Source organism: Carcharhinus amblyrhynchos, chromosome 10 (assembly GCF_965287045.1).
Source record: "Carcharhinus amblyrhynchos chromosome 10, sCarAmb.v2.hapA, whole genome shotgun sequence".
NCBI classification, from domain to species: domain Eukaryota; kingdom Metazoa; phylum Chordata; class Chondrichthyes; order Carcharhiniformes; family Carcharhinidae; genus Carcharhinus; species Carcharhinus amblyrhynchos.
This window is the reverse complement of record NC_137333.1, coordinates 88,748,388-88,766,097: the sequence shown is the minus strand read 5'-3', so window position 1 is coordinate 88,766,097 and position 17,710 is coordinate 88,748,388. Positions and strand designations below refer to the sequence as shown.

Genomic DNA, 17,710 nt, shown 5'->3' with positions numbered 1-17,710 from the left:
GGATTGGCCATGCTAAGTTGCTCCTAATGTCAGGGGGATTAGCCGGGTCAATATGTGGGGTAATGGGAATAGGGCCTGGGTGGGATTGTGGTTGGTGCAGACTCAATGGGCTGAATGGTCTCCTTCTGCAGTGTAGGGATTCTATGATTCTAGCAGTCTAGGGACCTAGACCATAGCTACACCCAGTTGCAAAGAATCAAGTAATGGTGCAAAAAAAAAGCCGAAAAAGCCTGACTATGTGAGACCCAACAATTTATACTTTAAACTAAAAGAAAAGTTCCCAGAAGAAAGCTATAGGTCCTGTGCAGTAATTCTCTGCTGAATTTGGCCCATAGTATTAAAACCGTGATGTTGATTTGTGGTAAATGTATTCTCAGAGTTTAGGAAATTAGATAGGTTTGGATTGAGGGGCTAATTTAAGTAAAAAATAAAGTAATCATAGTCCCAGATGACCATAGGCCACTCTTCCCCTCAAAGGGTGATGATGATTTTAACCTGAGGACCACCACACCTTGGGCATGGGTAAAGTTGAGAAGTCTGGCTTTCATGAATAACCTCAGCTGGTACAGAAATTGAACTTGCACTGTTGGCATTGCTCTTCATCATGAACCAGCTGTCCAGCTAACTAAACTCCCTAGTAATTTAAGCATATTCTCTGGATAACCATTATTGCAGTGATGTTGTTTTGTACTGTTGTCTTTCTTGCTTTGTGTTTTAAAATTTAATAAATGTTTTGTCATTTGAATATTTACAAGTCTAACCCCTTTTCCTTACTGAGTTTCATCTCTTTTCTCACATTACAAAATTTCCAAATTACAAAAATAAATAAGTAAGAGCTTGTGTTCCAAATTTCCCTTCTGGGATTTGGGAGGCTCTCGCACTGAACATCAGCGAGGTTCACAATGTAGACAGCAACTGGAGTTTTGTGTAAAATTCTGGTCACCATATTACCGGAAGGACATAATTGCTCTAGAAAGAATGCAGAGAAGATTGACAAGAATGTTGCCAGGACCTGAAAATTGCTGTTATGAGGAGAGGTTGGATAGGCTAGAGTTGTTTTCCTTAAAACAGAGGAGGTTAAGCGGAGACCTAATTGAGGTATACTAAATTATGAGGGGTCTAGACAGGGTAGACAAGAAAGACCTGTTTTGCCTAGCTAAGGGGTTAGTTACAAGAATGTATATATTTAAGGTGATTGGTAGAAGTAAGAGAGGGGTAATGAGGAAATACATTTTCACCCAGAGAATGGTGGGCATCTGGAATTCACTACCCAAGTTGGTGGTTAAGGCTGAAACGCTCAACTCATTTAAAAGGTACCCAGCTCGGCATCTGAAATCGGCTGTAACCGCCAAAGCCAAGGAGCAGGTGCTGGAAAATGTGATTAAAATGAGGGTCCATCTTCTTTTTCTCTCTTTTGGCTGCTGTAGACACGATGGGCTGAATGGCCCCTTTCTGCACTATAATCTTTCTACGGTTCTAACAAAAACAACGCCTTACAGTTTTTGGTTTAGCTAGAGTTTAAATTAAATTTCTGGTTCTGTTTTAGCATTGAAATATTTGGACCTTCTATTGCATTTGTCAGGGTTAACTGGAAGTTAGCATGTTTGGCCTGAGAGATGTGTTCACAGACTAGATTGTGCCAATTTCCTTACCTACCAACAGTTAGACAAATGCAAAAATGAATTTATTCTTCTCAACTATGACAGTGACAATAGGGGTATATTGCCTGCAGGTTCCCAAAAGTGTAAAATAATCACCCTCTTTAGATTCAAAATGCTAGCATTTTGAGTGTATTTCTTAGAATTCTCCATATGACTGGCAGGCTGATGTTTTGTTGCTTGGCACCCGACTGCAGTGCAATCGTAAAACGTAACACTTTGCATAACAATTAGTTCCTAATTCTACGAATGATCTAACAATTTAACACCCTTCTTTCTACAATGCTTCTATATCAATATAACTGTTCCAATCATTAATCTTTTTCTAAAGTGAAGATTAACGATCGATTTTTATAAAGACTAATCACCATCAGGCACTTCTAGAGCTTGTTTTTTTTATCAAAGAAGATTATTCACAGTTTTGCCTAGTGGTAAAATGTGCCACTTTTTCTGAGCTAAATTAGCAGGCTGCAGTTTGTCTTTGGCAGGGAAATATTTCTCCTCAAGCTCTGCATTGTGATTCTCCAGCTCATGTTTCTCATCCAACCACTCTATATGTCTATCTTCCATAAAATTTTCAGTGTCCTGCTGTGCAAATTCTGTTGGCTTTTTGCATATTTCCTATTTTAAACTATCCAGCATCACTCGCCGTTTGTTACTAGTTGTCAATAAATAATTTTCCGGCTGTGATATAGCATTAAGCTGCATCTGCAGTTAATTAACTTGCCGTCTGAACTCAACAATGTCAGTATTTTCTTTTTCAAGTTCTTCTATTCAAAGCATGTGCTTTGGAAATTTTGACCAGAGGGTCAGGATCTCCCTTTTGGGTACTTTTTCTGCTAATTGTACAGTTTGCATTTCTCTTCCATATGCTTGTCCCAATATAAGAGTCCCATAGGATTCTTAAATCGGCCTTGCAGGTTGAGGATGTGGTTAAGAAGGCGTATGGTGTACTGGCCTTCATCAATCGAGGGATTGAGTTTAGGAGTCGGGAGATAATGTTGCAGCTGTATAAGACCCTATTCAGAACTCTCTTGGAACCATGTGCTCCGTTCTCGTCGCCTCATTACAGAAAGGATGTGGAAGCTATTGAAAGGGTGCAGAGGAGATTTACAAGGATGTTGCCTGGATTGGGTGGCATGCCTTATGAGGATAGGTTGAGGGAGCTCGGTCTTTTCTCCCTGGAGAGATGAAGGATGAGAGGTGACCTGATAGAAGTGTATAAGATGTTGAGAGGTATAGATCGGGTGGATTCTCAGAGGCTTTTTCCTAGGGCTGAAACGGTTGCTACGAGAGGACACAGGTTTAAGGTGCTGGGGAGTAGGTACAGAGAAGATATCAGGGGTAAGATTTTCACTCAGAGGGTGGTGGGTGAGTGGAATTGGCTGCCGTCGGTGGTGGTAGAGGCAAATTTAATAGGGTCTGTCAAGGGACTTCTAGATGAGTACATGGAGCTTAATAGAATTGAGAGTTATAGGTAAGCCTAGTAGGTATGGATATCATCGGCGCAACTTGTGGGCCAAAAGGCCTGTTTGTGCTGTAGGTTTTCTATGTTCTATGTTATATGTCCTGCAATATGTTCTGCTCAATCTTTAGTCTTTTCAAGTCACTGACTTTATTCTCTGATTCTAATTTTTCATCATGGAGTGTCGCAAGTTTCTAGAAATCTTCTTCACTAAATGCCTGAACTTTCCCAAAAGCTCTCTTTCCTTTTATATCAAGCACTTTTTATATCTTTCAATATTGAACTTGAAAATATTAATACCTGAGCATAGCTCATTCAGCTTTGCACCATAACGATGGACTTTACCCGCTCTATTGGCTCTATTATTCTGGAAATAGCTTTTGCAGCCTTCAACCCTCAGTGCTGCCTTCTTCATCTCATGGTTTGCTGAGATAAGCTGCAGCTCTCCACAACTGCACAACTTCAGGATAGCAGAACCTCTTTCAATGATATAAAACATAGAGTTAACATTTTTTCCTTTGTATTTCCTGCTGATTTGGGTGTTCCTAGTTGTCATATCTCAGTTCGTCTGTGGTCACTGTGAACCCTGACTTATGTGCGGATCAGTATCTGTTACCCCTTATGGAAGACTTGTTTAGTGGCCTTGCTGATGGGTAGAAGTTTACAAAGTTGCACCTCTCGCAAATGTGTTTGCAGGAGAAGGTGGCCAAAGACTCCCGGTCACCATTTACCCCAGAAGGGGTTATTCTGTTATAAATGACTGCCTTTCAGGATCACGTCAGCTCTTTTCAAAATGTTATGGATCAGATTTTGAATGGTCTTCCAGGAGTCCAATGATGCTCGGGTGACATCCTGTTGACAGGTTCCACAGATGAGAAACGTTTGTAGAACTTAATAGAGATGCTTAAGAGACTACAGATTAAGAAAGACAAGTGTGAATTTTTTAAGGACTCATTTGAGTACTTTGGTCATGTTATTGATGGCGAAGGTTGCATAAAGAATCGAAGAAGCGAGGAGCCATAATGAAGGTGCCGCAACTGGAAAATGTGTCCCAGCTGAGGCTTTGCCTGGAACTTACAAACTCAAGAATGAGCCTATCATCAGAACTACTAGGCTGTGATTGGTGCTCCCATAGCCACTTCTTAGTATGGGCCTTTGAAAACAGGGAAAGGAGGACAGCACTCTGACTAAGGCCTTGTTGGGACATTATGTGCCCTTCCATTCTAGATTTGTGGGTAGGAATTAAATACAACAACTTCATTCATTAAACTTTGGTTAGACCACATTTGGAGTATTGCATGCAGTTCTGATCACCACACTGCCAGAAGGACGTGGAAACTTTGGAGACAGTGCAAAGAAGATTCATCAGAATGTTGCCTGGTCTCAAGGGTGTTGACTATGAGGAGAGGTTGGATAAACAGGATTGTTTTCACTGAAAAGACGGAGACTGAGGGGTGACCTGATAGAGGTCTACAAAATTATGAGGGCACAGGGTGGATTGTCAAAGGCTTTTCCCCAGGGTGAAACTGTCAGTTACAAGGGTCCACAGATTCAAGGTGAGAAGGGGAAAGTTTAAGGAAGATGTGCAGGGGACGTTTTCACGCAGAGACTGGTGGGTACCTGGAATGTGCTGCTAGAGGATGTAGTGGAAGCAGGCACATTAGCAACATTTAAGAGGCATCTGGATGGGTACATGAATAGGGAGGAAATAGAAGGATATAGACCGTGTAAGGTTTCTCGTTTAGTTTAGTGATTGGCATGGGCTTGGAGGGCCGAAAGGCCTGTTCCTATGCTGCACTTTTCTTTGTTCTTTGTTGTATAGTTGGTTCAGCAAAGACCTGGGCTAGAACCTGGGACTCCCTTGTCTGCTTCATCCACTATTTCCCCCAACACTGAAGCTTCCATTCCCCTCCCAGCTTATTACATCCAAAGCCGCTTTAAAGCGCTATGATTATGCTTTCATTAACTTGCTCTTTCATTCCTGCTCAATCCAATTTTGTTCAGTGCTCCATGATGTCTATGTTAGAAATGCCATTACAAAGGCATGTTTTAGAACATTAGTCAGCTAAACACTGGATGAGGTTTAGGGGAATAAGGAGAAGCCTTCTAGTTCATAAATATACCAATAGTGAATGCTGGAAATGCTCCAATAGGTCAGGCAGCATCTGTGGAGTGGGAAACAGTGTTATCATTTCAGGCCAATAACCTTTCTTCACACTTTGTCACATTAATTCTGTTTCTCTCTCCATATGTACTGCCTGACCAACATCCCATTCTCCTTTGCCCAAATTTCCAGCATTTTCACCATTTTGCTTTTGTATGAATATAGCAAATAGTGCATAATTGTCAAGACTGTTTAGAAGTCATCTGACAGTATCAGCCAGGCATCTTTGCAAATCATCTGCGCTGATGGATTTCCAACAGCGCAGATTGACCATTTTCTGGTGCAACAGTCTTCCTCTTGCATATACATAGTATCTGTACGTATATTGTCATTTCCAAGAACTTGCATTGAATATATATGAGCAAATGTCTTGACATATGTTCTTGTGGTTGCAAATCTTTATTTTTAACAAGTTAAAAGTAGAACTCTCCCGCCTTCAAATTAAAGAGTGAGTTGCTTCTTAAAAAATATACAGTGGTTGTGTAAAATTGAGCTGATTCAACAAGCCTAAATGTTTTAAACTGTTTATTTTAGAAAAGATAAAAAATTGACACACAGCAAATGGTCATCAAGATTAAAGGAAATTTAGTTTTATTTTAGTTAGAAAGATTTTGTACAATCATTATTTCTTTTATTCCTTTCGGGAAAGATTCTGTAATTACTATGCAGTAATGAATGAAACATTTCTTCCCAGATGCTGAATGGTAAGATGTTTAGAACATTACAATATTTAAGGCAGAGTGTGTTATAAACAATGTCTGCCTTCTTTCACAGCTTGAATGCATGGTCCACGACTCATATCCTTCCACTGTTGGTCTTCTACTATTTACCCTGTCTCATTCTCCATAATTATTATTTTTTAAATCTATCACATTGCCCTTTTTTAATTAAAAGTGTCCAGTTTCTTAAATATTCTTTTGTAGTTATGTAGCTTCATACCATTCGAGAAGGGAGGAATAAAGAAAACATGGCCAGTTAAGCAAAATCAGTCCTTGGGAGGGAGGACAGAATGATGATAGAATTGATGACAGATGATGATGAAGAGTCAGAATTTTGATGATGAAACAGTCATCAAAATCATGGAATAATCAGGCAGAGTCAACATGGTTTGAAGAGAGGGAAGATTTGCTAAATGTTTTGTGAGGATGTAACTAATAAACTAGCTAAAGGGGATTCAGTAGATATTGTATGCTTGGGTTTCTGAAAGACATTGAAAAAGATGCCTTACAAAATTTTAATGCACAACATAAAAGCTCATAGTTTTGGGGACAATATACTTGCATGGATGGATGATTGGTTAATGAGCAGGGAGCAGAATGTAGGGATAAACAGGGCATTTTCATGTTGGCTGGCTGTAACTAGTGGATTGCTGCAGAGGTCAGCACTGAGATCTTTGCTATTTACAATCTATATCATTGACTTAGATAAAGAGATCAAGAGCAATGTATGGAGGACTGCTGACAATACAAAGCTAGAAGGGAATGTTGGCTGTAAGAAGAATGAAGAGACTGCAAAGAGATATAGACAGGTTAAGTGAATGGGCAACAAGGTAGCAGATGGATTATAATGTGAGAAGTTATGAGGTTAATCTGTTTGATAGGAGATTGGCAGCAGTGAAAGTTCTAAATACTGATGTTCAGATAGATTTGGGTATACTTGTATAAGAAGCACAAAGTTGGCAGGTGAGTGCAACAAGTAATTTGGGATGTAAGTAGCAATTTGGCTTTTATTACAATGAGATTAGAGTGCAAGAATAAGGAGGTCTTGTTGCAGTTGTGTCAGGTTTTAGTGAGACTTTATCTGGAATACTGCATGCATAGATTTTGACTCCTTATTTCAGAGAAGTTATACTGGCATTGGAGGCAGTACAGTGAAAGTTTGTTAGCTTGGTTTCCAGGATGAGAGTATTGTACAAAGAGACAAAGTAAATTGATCTGTACCCTCTAGAATGTAGAAGAATGAGAAGTGGTCTAATTGAAACATGCAAGGTTCTGAAGTGGATTGGCAAGTTAGACAGAAAATTAGTTCCCCTGAATGCGGAATCTAGAATAGTCTCAGCATAAGGGATAATCACTTAGGACCAAGATGAGGCAGCATTTCTTCAAGCTGAAGGTTATGTATCTTTAGAATTGTCTACCCCAGAGGCTTGTGGATGTTTGAGTACGTTTAAGGGTAAGAACCCTTGGGAAATCAAGGAATATGGGGAATGGGTGGAAAAGCAGAGTTTGAGATCAAAGACCTGCCATGATCCTATTGAATGTTAGAGCAGACTTGAGGGCAATATGATGTACTCCTATTTTTTATATCCTTATGGTGAATCTTTGTTATATCTTTGAAGTCTCAATTAACAAATTAATTTCAATGTATATAAGTGTAAGGTGGAGCATTTTGGTATGAGGAATACAACTGCATTCTTCTTTAAATTGGAGTCAAATGGGGCAGATGAGCAATGGGATTTAAGAGTACAATACACAAATTGTAGAGTCATGACACATTAATAAGCCATAAAAAAGCAAAGCAAGAGAGTTCATTTCTAGAGGGACAGAATTGAAAAACAAAGTATTAGGAAAACAAAGATTGTTTAAGGGATTTATATTTGTATTGGTAAACCTTAGAAATAAGATATAATTTTATGTGGGTTTAATTAAATGTTTCTGTGTAAAGGTAAACTTCTAGTTAAGTTCCTGTTGGACAAATGTGGTTGTATGTGTAGGGTTTGACAGTCCCAACCGTGCTTCTATTGTCTTTAGAGAAAGTCATAGCATGACGAATAAATAAAAGCCAGCAGAAGCATGTGGCTGTTGCTTAGCAACAGGGGGCCATTTTAAGATAAAAAGACTTTTTGAGTTTAGTTTTAGCTGGATTTGTTTGCAGCTGGAGATATGACACTCAAGAGTGAACATCTCTCAACTTTGCCAGGAGAAGATGGGCTGAACAGAACAAAGGGACAGCAGGGAGGCAGACTTCCTAAAGAACCAGAAAAAAAATCCAGCTAACAAGGGAATTGGGATAGAAATAATATGTTAGGAAGACCAAAATTAAGAGAACAGATACGAAGATATCATTCAGGGAAAAGCAGTGCTGTGAGTGAATGAGACAGCTGCAGCAACCAGAATTAAAATGGGACAATAAACTTCAGAGGTAAATCAAACTTTTGATGCCATTTTAATACAGTCTGGGAATAGATCGTTAAAGCAATTGTGAAGGCAAAGAAACCCTGATGGGGAAAGATACAAAACCTTAAGCAAATCCTTAATGGACAACAGTTGAGAGAAAGTACTGTTTAAAAGACTTGAGAGTGTGTCTTCTTTAAAGCAGAATTTAAGATCATTCGTGTGGAAACTGGAGTTCAATGAGACAAGGTAGCTCACAGTATAAGAATCACCTGGGAGATTTTGAGGAAAAATCCCCATTCATTTGGGTACAGAGTGGAGTGAGTGTTTAACCATAGATTGTAATTAAAGGGTCTTTGTGTTACTGAGACCATTGTAGTTTAAGATATACTTTGTAACCCGTATTAACCTTAATCACTATGTATATTTGTGAAGATAGGGGGAAGTAAAGGATCATAATCCAACTTTTCATGTTTAATTTTTTTTGTTAAAACAAATTAATGGTCCTGTGACTCTGTTCCTCCACGTTTCCTAAAACTGTAGTTATGGTCTTTTGAGCCAGGGCTCCATTCTGAGATCTTCTCATCCAGTTATAACACCAACTCAGATCATTAAAAAGTTATATAAATATGTGTAGAAGCTTAGTTAGACCACATTTGGAGTATTGTGCATCAGTCTGGTCTCTAAATATGAAAAAGGACATGGAAACCTTGCTGAAAGTACAAAAATATCTACAGGGATAATGGGTTTAATGATTTAAGGATGAAAGGATTTAACAATCAGGCAAGATCTTTAGAAAAGAGAACTTGAGGAATGACTTAATAGAGCTCTTTTAAGATCACAAAAGAATTTGACAGGATAAACATGGAGATGTTTTCAGTTGTGGGGTGACCAAATCTAGGAGCCCCAGCTTTAATAAAACTAGTGGGGAATTCAAGTAGTGGTTAGTTACTACCACAAGTAGTTGAAGGCAAATGGCCTGCACACATTTAAGGAGAAGTTACAAGGGAGAAAGGAGTAGGGTACACATTAATAGCATCAGATAAAGTAGAACAAAGGAGGAAGCTCAGGTATGGCACTTTGTATCACCAAATATTTACTACACAGAAACAGGCCATTTAGCTCAGCAAGTCTACGTCAGTGTTTGTGCTCCATACAAGTGTTAGAAAAATAAATGCGGTTAGTTTCATGCTGGTCAAAGACATCTGAATGGGTGGGGGTTGGTTTCAATTCCAACTGTGATTCTTTTGTGCTTAGATAGGGCAACAGCATGAAGAACAAATAAACCAGCAGTGGTAGCTTAGCGACTGAGGCCTTGTAAGGTAGAGAAAGTTTTAAGTTTTAGCTTAGTTAATTTGATTGCAGTCGGAGATAGCTATTGAGGGAAGGCAGCTCACCAATAGAAGCAGTTGGTTTTCATCTTCCAGAATATTTAATGCTTCAATGAAGCATCTTACTCTTCTAAGTTCTATTGGATACAGGCATAATCTGTCCAATCTTTCCTCATAAGACAACCCATCCGTTCCAGGTACGAGAGATGTGACATATTAAGTATCAGTTTCAAACTGGTATACATCAGGACAATATTGATTTTGATTCTTCAAACAATACATTCAAATTTGCCACAAAGGGAACCATTATCTGTTCTAGCAGTCCTATTAGGAGATACGCTGATAGACAAATCAGTGCCTCAAAATTAGCATCACTGATAGGTATAGCATCTTTTTATGATAAAGGCCTTCAATTATTTTGTTTACATGTTCAAACTCTTATCTAAGCAACTATGGCATAGAACTATGTCAAAATGAGGTTACAATTACTATGCTTGTAACATTTCTTTGGTTTGGTTTTACAATAAGCATTATATTGCCATTGAAGTCATGTATATATTTTATCAAATTAATCTGGCCTGAAATACATAATCTACTTTTGGAACAGACTACAGCAAATATTGCCATTTTCAGTATAACCTGATGGCAAAAGGACATTTTGTTAGTCCAGAGGCATACCACATCCCATTCATTATGTATATAAAATTAAGTTTTCAGTTCACTGGAAAGAGGTCAATATATGGAAATTGCATTTTTGATGCAAGCACAAGGAGCGTTTAGAATTGGTTCACATTAGAACATAAGAACATAAGAAATAGGAGCAGGAGTAGGCCATCTGGCCCTTCGAGCCTGCCCCGCCATTCAATAAGATCATGGCTGATCTGTCGTGGCTCAGTTCCACTTTCCCGCCCTCTCCCCATAACCCTTAATCCCCTCTCTTATCAAAAACCCATCAACCTGCTTCTTAAAAATATTTAGCGAGGCAGCCTCCACCACTTCAACGGGCAGAGAATTCCAGAGATTCACCACCCTTTGAGTGAAGAAGTTCCTCCTCAACTCCGTTCTGAACTGCCCCCCCTTTATCTTGAGGCTGTGCCCCCTAGTCCTACTGTCTTTTTTGAGCGGGAAGAGTCTTTCCACCTCTATCCTATCCATCCCATTCATCATCTTATACGTCTCAATGAGATCTCCCCTCATTCTTCTAAACTCTAACGAGTACAAGCCTAGTTTATTCAGCCTCTCCTCATAGCTCAACCCCCTCAACTCCGGTATCAGCCTAGTAAACCTCCTCTGCACTCCCTCCAGGGCCAAAATATCCTTGCGCAGGTGCGGCGCCCAAAACTGCACACAGTACTCCAGCTGCGGCCTCACCAATGCCCTATACAGCTGCAGCAAGACCTCCCTACTTTTATATTCAATCCCCCTCGCTATGAAGGCCAGCATCCCATTCGCCTTCCTGACCACCTGCTGCACCTGCAGGCTGGGTTTTTGCGACTCATGCACAAGGACTCCGAGGTCCCTCTGCACCGTCGCCTGCTGCAGTTTTTCGCCACGTAAGTAATAGTCCTTCCTACCATTCTTCCTACCAAAGTGGACCACCTCACACTTGCCAACATTAAATTCCATTTGCCATTTCCTGGCCCATTCGCCCAGCCTATCTAGATCCTTCTGCAGACTCTCCACACCCTCCGCACAATTTGCCTTTCCCCCAATCTTGGTGTCATCAGCAAATTTCGACACCCTACACTCGGTTCCCTCCTCCAGATCATCTATATAAATGGTAAATAGCTGAGGCCCCAGCACCGACCCCTGGGGCACCCCACTAGTCACCAACCGCCAATCCGAATAGCACCCATTGACCCCCACTCTCTGCCTCCTATTTGACAACCAATCCTCTATCCACGCTAACACCCTACCCCCAACTCCATGTCCTCTGACCTTCTGCAGTAACCTCTTGTGAGGTACCTTATCAAACGCCTTCTGAAAATCCAGAAAGACCACATCCACCGGCTCTCCTCTATCCACCGCCCTAGACACATCCTCATAGAACTCCAGTAAATTGGTCAGACACGACTTCCCTTTAATGAAACCGTGTTGCGTCTGCCCTATCAAGCAATTCCCTTCAAGATGCCTCGCAATTTCCTCCTTAATGACGGATTCTAACATTTTACCTACCACAGACGTTAAACTAACCGGCCTGTAATTCCCCGCCTTTTGCCTGGCACCCTTCTTAAACAACGGCGTAACATTAGCCGTTTTCCAATCCTCCGGCACTTCCCCGGAATCCAGCGACGTCTGGAAAATAACCACCAAGGCATCCACTATCACCTCCGCCATTTCTTTCAGAACCCTCGGATGCATTCCATCCGGTCCTGGGGACTTGTCCACAATCAGCCCCTCCAGTCTGTCGCGCACCACCTCTCTAGTAACAGTAATGTCATTAAGACCCTCCAGTCCTACCACCTTTCCATCGCTAACACCCGGCAAATTATTCACGTCCTCCTCCGTGAAGACAGAAACAAAAAAGTTATTTAAGACCTTAGCCATATCCCCATCCCCTACCACTAGGTCCCCTTTCTCATCCGCTAAGGGACCAACGTTCACCCTAGCCAGCCTCTTCCTTTTTATATATTTATAAAAACTCTTGCTATCCTTTTTTATATTAAGTGCTAGCCCAGCTTCATAGCTTCTTCTACCCTCCTTTATCAACTTTTTTGTCAATCTTTGTTGACATTTAAACCTTTCCCAATCCTCTTCTCGCCCACTGCTCTTAGCTACTCTAAATTCCTCCGCTTTTAATTTAACACTTTCCTTCACCTCCTTCGTTATCCACGGCTTATTACCTCTCTTCCTACTGTCCTTTTTAACCATCGGAATAAATTTCTGCTGAGCACCAAGAAAGATCTCCTTAAAGATCCTCCACTGCTCCTCAGCAGACCTACCTTCCAACGCGCTCCCCCAGTCCACATTCGCCAATTCTTCTCTCATCCTACCATACTCCCCTCTATTCAAACAAAGGACACGTGTCCGGGAACCCACTTTCTCCTCCTCCATCTGCAACAGAAACTCCACCATACAATGATCACTCTCTCCAAGAGGATCCTTCACCTCAAGGTCCCTAATTCTACCCGCCTCATTACATAGCACCAGATCCAAGATAGCTCGCTCCCTCGTCGGCTCCAACACACACTGTTCCAGGAAACTATCCCGGCAGCATTCCAAGAACTCCTCCTCGAGCCCACCTCGTCCAACATGGGTCGACCAATCAATATGCAGATTGAAATCCCCCATAACTACTGCCGTCCCATTCCTGCACGCCGCACTTATTTGCGCGTTAACAGCCCGCCCCACCTCCAGATCATTATTCGGGGGCCTATAGACGACACCCACCAGCATCTTCCTCCCTTTGCTGTTCCTAATCTCCACCCACAACGATTCCACTTTCTGCTCTTTGGCTCCGATATCATCCCTTGCTACCACCTTGATGCTGTCCTTAATCAGCAGAGCTACGCCACCCCCTCTTTCCTCCTGCCTATCCTTCCTAAACACTTGATAGCCCTGTACATTCATCTCCCAGTCCCTGTCACCTTGCAGCCACGTCTCTGTAATGGCCACCAGATCGTATCCATTTGTGTCGATCTGCGCCACCAGCTCATCCACTTTATTCCGAATGCTTCGTGCATTCAGATAAAGCGCTTTCATCCCAGCCTTCTTCTGGACCCTATTTGCCGTAACGCCACCACTTGGGACATCCTCAGCCTCTTCCCTTACCTGTACCCTATCCTTAACTGTAGACCTCCTAACATCACCTACCCTCGCACCCTCCCCCCCCCTAATTAGTTTAAAGCCCTGTCTACAGTTCTCTTTACTCGATTCGCCAGCACTCTGGTCCCAGCACGATTCAGACCAACCCCATCCCGCCCGAACAAGTCCCACCTACCCCAATACTGGTGCCAATGCCCCATAAATTCAAAACCATTCCTCCCACACCAATCTCTGAGCCACCCATTCACTTCCTTTATCCTGTCAACCCTACGCCCGTCTGCACTCGGTTCAGGCAGTAGCCCAGAGAAGACCACCTTGTCGGTTCTACTTTTTAATTCCATTCCCAGCTTCTCATACTCCCTCCCCAGATCCTCAGTCCGCACTTTGCCTACGTCGCTGGCACCCACATGTACCACCACAACTGGGTTCTCACCCTCCCACTCCAGATTCCTCTGCAGCCCAGCTGCGACATCCCGTACCCGAGCACCAGGCAGACAACACACCCTTCTGTGCACTTTGTCATTGTGACAAAGGACAGTGTCAATACCCTTCACCCCACTATCTCCAATCACTACTACGTTCCTTTTCCCCTTCTCTTTGCCTATGTCCTGCTGCATCACTGTACCGTGTGCAGTTTGCTCACCAACCTCACCTGCCTCGTCCTCTTCCAGACTGGAAGCAAGAACCTCAAACCTGTTATGCAGATTAAGAGGCTGAGGCCTCCGCTCCTCACCCCCCTTCCTCCTCCCAGCAGCCCCCTTTTGTTCCTGACCCTTAGATTTAGACAGTCTAGGGGGGGTGGATGTCACTTGCACCCCATTGACAATGACACCCTCTCTCCCCCTGATGAGCCTCAGTGTCTGTAGTTGTGATGAGTACTCTTGATCTTCCTTTTTCTCCTCCTCAACCAAAATTTCTCCTCTTACTTAGGTGTTCTTTTTTCTACTGTTGAGCGAATGGTTCATTTCTGTGCCCACTAACTAACAGATGTACATGATTTCCTCTAAATCACCTCCAGGACGATGCTGAATTAGAGGCCCCATTCAAGTATTGTTAATTCATTTGGGATACAGGTGGTCCCTGCCTATCGGAGGTGCCGGGCTCAAAGTTATGGATTTTCAGTGAGGTCAGAAATTTGCCTTTAAATTGTCAAGGAGTATTTTGATAAATATATTTTTGTTTACAAGGACAATTGAAATGTACAAATATTTTTACATTTTCTTTGCCAAGTATTAGATATGTCAGATAGAATTTGATGTTGGAATAAAAGTAATGCAATGTAGCATGAGATCAATGTAATATACACATTATAGATGGGCCTCAACTGCTACAGTGAAAAAGTATTTGAATTTGATAGTCAACCATTGAAATTATCCAGTTAACAAAAGGATATTGTCCACAAGACTGATGAAGGTCTGAAACAAATTTTCATTGTCTTTTTATTTGTAATCAAATTAGACTGAAATTCATTGGTGACAACAAAGCAATATCGTAATCAATTCTTGACATCTTCCCTCGGGGGTGGGGGTGGGGGTGGGGGTGGGGGAGGAAAGCAGGAAGAATAATTTCAACATGTGAAAAAACACTGACTAGACTTGCTTCTAATGGAGAAAAGATTGAAGGGGCAAATAATCGAGGCCTTCAAAACAGTCAAAAAAGTATATTACATGATAAACATTTTTGGTCCACTACGTAAGCAACAACTGCTAAATTTGTGATCAGACTGCAAACCTCATGTGCCAAATTTTGATTTCCTTGCGTAATAACTAATGTTCTGTGCAGGGCATAAAAATGGTGTTCCATATTTCTTTATGTCCCTTCAAAATTCAACACATTCAGATATGTGCACAGATTTATTTAGAGTCACAGTTAGTGGAAATGTGATTCTCAAAAGGTTCAATACAATTATTACTTGTAGTAGGTAATTATTTGGTACATATTGTACAGCTTATGTTATAAGATATTTAGTCTTTGTGCAATCTAAATACTCTTTGGTGCAACAAAAGCATCTGTTGCCTGCATTGCACATCCAAGGCATGGCCTCATAGCTGCCCATCAAGAAAACCATTTTTCTTATGAAATCCCCAGCTAAGATAAGGAGACTTGGGAATTTCTTGGCGACCAGCAAATGATGAATGATACACAAGACATAATTACGAGTGGAAGATAAAAATGCTGAAATATATTAAAGCAACATCAATTCCTAGTCCTCTTAAATTCACATGATATGGCAATAAGTGTATATATTTGTTTTAAAAGCCAAGAGAGACTAGTAGGATTGCATTTATTTTCTTGGTAATGACAGTTCAATTTCTTGGACTAAACTCCACATTTTCACACACAACTTAAAAGAATAGAGAACATATTATGATTTTTACGATCAAAAAGCAGAATATTGTAGATGCTGAAAACCTGAAATAAAAACAGACTATACTGGAAATATTCAGCGGGTCAGAGAAACTGCTCTCAAGATGCTGTCTGACCTGCTGAATATTTTGTGATTTTTTTTATCATCCTGCTTATAAAAAAACATAATTAACGTTGACTGTAATTTTCACAAAAGCACAACTTCATTTACTTTTTTTGGTAAAATTCATCCCTTTGTACATATTGACGAGTCTAATTCAAGTGACACAACAATTCTCAGGGACTGCACAATGGCCTGCAGTCCCACGGCTCTGAATTATTTGCCACCAAAGATGTTCTTTGTTGTTTGGAAGTTATAACGATGGCAACTGAAAGGTTAATGCGAGGTTGCAGTTCTTTGTCTGAAGTGTCCTCCTTGTGAACGACGCAGTGTTCAGAAATTCAGCAGTTGGTACTTCCTCACAATGCCATCTCTGGAGCATGTGTAGGCAAACTTCTCCCACAAAACTACCTGAAATGCAATACATGTTGAAAGGTAAGTATATCAAAAATGGGAGGAGATAGCAAAAAGGTATTGTAGCACAGAAGCATCCCTAAGGTGAAGAACAACTGTTACTCCTGTTAATTCTTATGGGAACTCATTTCAGGAGCAAAAATAGTTTTGCAGGGTATGCAGCAGCTACGTTAACATAAATATTTTACAACATCATTAGCTTTCCCAACTATAATTCCATTACAGCATTTAGTTGACAAATTTTAACTCAAAATATTGATCTTGGCATCCAATTCTTCAGAATTAAAAACAAATATATACAGCAAAACCTAAAAGGCACATAGCCATGTCCAATCATCCCAAGTCGCAGTAAACAGCACAGTGGCACAGTAGTTAACACTGCTGCCTCATAGCACCAAGAACCCGGGTTCAATTCCCGGCTTCGGTGACTGTCTGTGTAGAACATTACAGCGCAGTACAGGCTCTTCGGCCCTCGATGTTGCGCTGACCTGTGAAACCAACCTAAAGCCCATCTAACCTACACTATTCCAATATCATCCATATGTTCATCCAATGACCATTTAAATGCCCTTAATGTTGGTGAGTCCACTACTGTTGCAGGCAGGACATTCCAACACTTACTACTCTCTGAGTAAAGAACCTACCTCTGACATATGTCCTATGTCTATCACCTCTCAATTTAAAGCTATGTCCCCTTGTGCTAGCCATCTCCATCCGAGGAAAAAGGCTCTCACTGTCCACCCTATCTAATCCTCTGATCATCTTACATGCCTCCATTAAGTCACCTCTTAACCTTCTTCTGTCTAACGAAAACAGCCTCATGTCCCTCAGCCTATCCTCATAGTCATTCCCACCGTACCACGCAACATCCTGGTAAATCTCCTCTGCACCCTTTCCAATGCTTCCACATCCTTCCTATAATGCGGTGACCAGAACTGTATGCAATACTCCAAGTGCGGACACACCAGAGTTTTGTACAGCTGCAATATGACTTCATGGCTCTGAAACTCAATCCCTCTCCCAATAAAAGCTAACACACCGTACGCCTTCTCAACAACTCTATCAACCTGAGTGCCAACTTTCAGGGATCTATGCACATGGACACTGAAATCTCTCCTCATCCACACTACTAAGTACATAAGAACATAAGAAATAGGAGCAGGAGTAGGCCATCTAGCCCTTCGAGCCTGCCCCGCCATTCAATAAGATCATGGCTGATCTGTCGTGGCTCAGTTCCACATTCCCGCCCTCTCCCCATAACCCTTAATCCCCTCTCTTATCAAAAACCCATCAACCCGTGTCTTAAAAATATTTAGCGAGGTAGCCTCCACCA

At 41.3% G+C, this 17,710-nt stretch overlaps 1 protein-coding gene across 1 annotated transcript in view; it reads right to left on the bottom strand.

Annotated features, from left to right (window-relative positions):
* Window positions 1-14,904: 14,904 nt before the first annotated feature.
* LOC145349151 (proteasomal ATPase-associated factor 1-like) overlaps window positions 14,905-17,710 on the bottom strand; it is a 28,794-nt gene continuing 25,988 nt past the window's right edge. Inside the window, exon 12 of the mRNA XM_080197545.1 lies at window positions 14,905-16,374. Coding sequence (XP_080053671.1) covers window positions 16,297-16,374 — 78 coding nt within the window. The 3' untranslated portion in view covers window positions 14,905-16,296. The remainder of the gene's footprint in view (window positions 16,375-17,710) is intronic.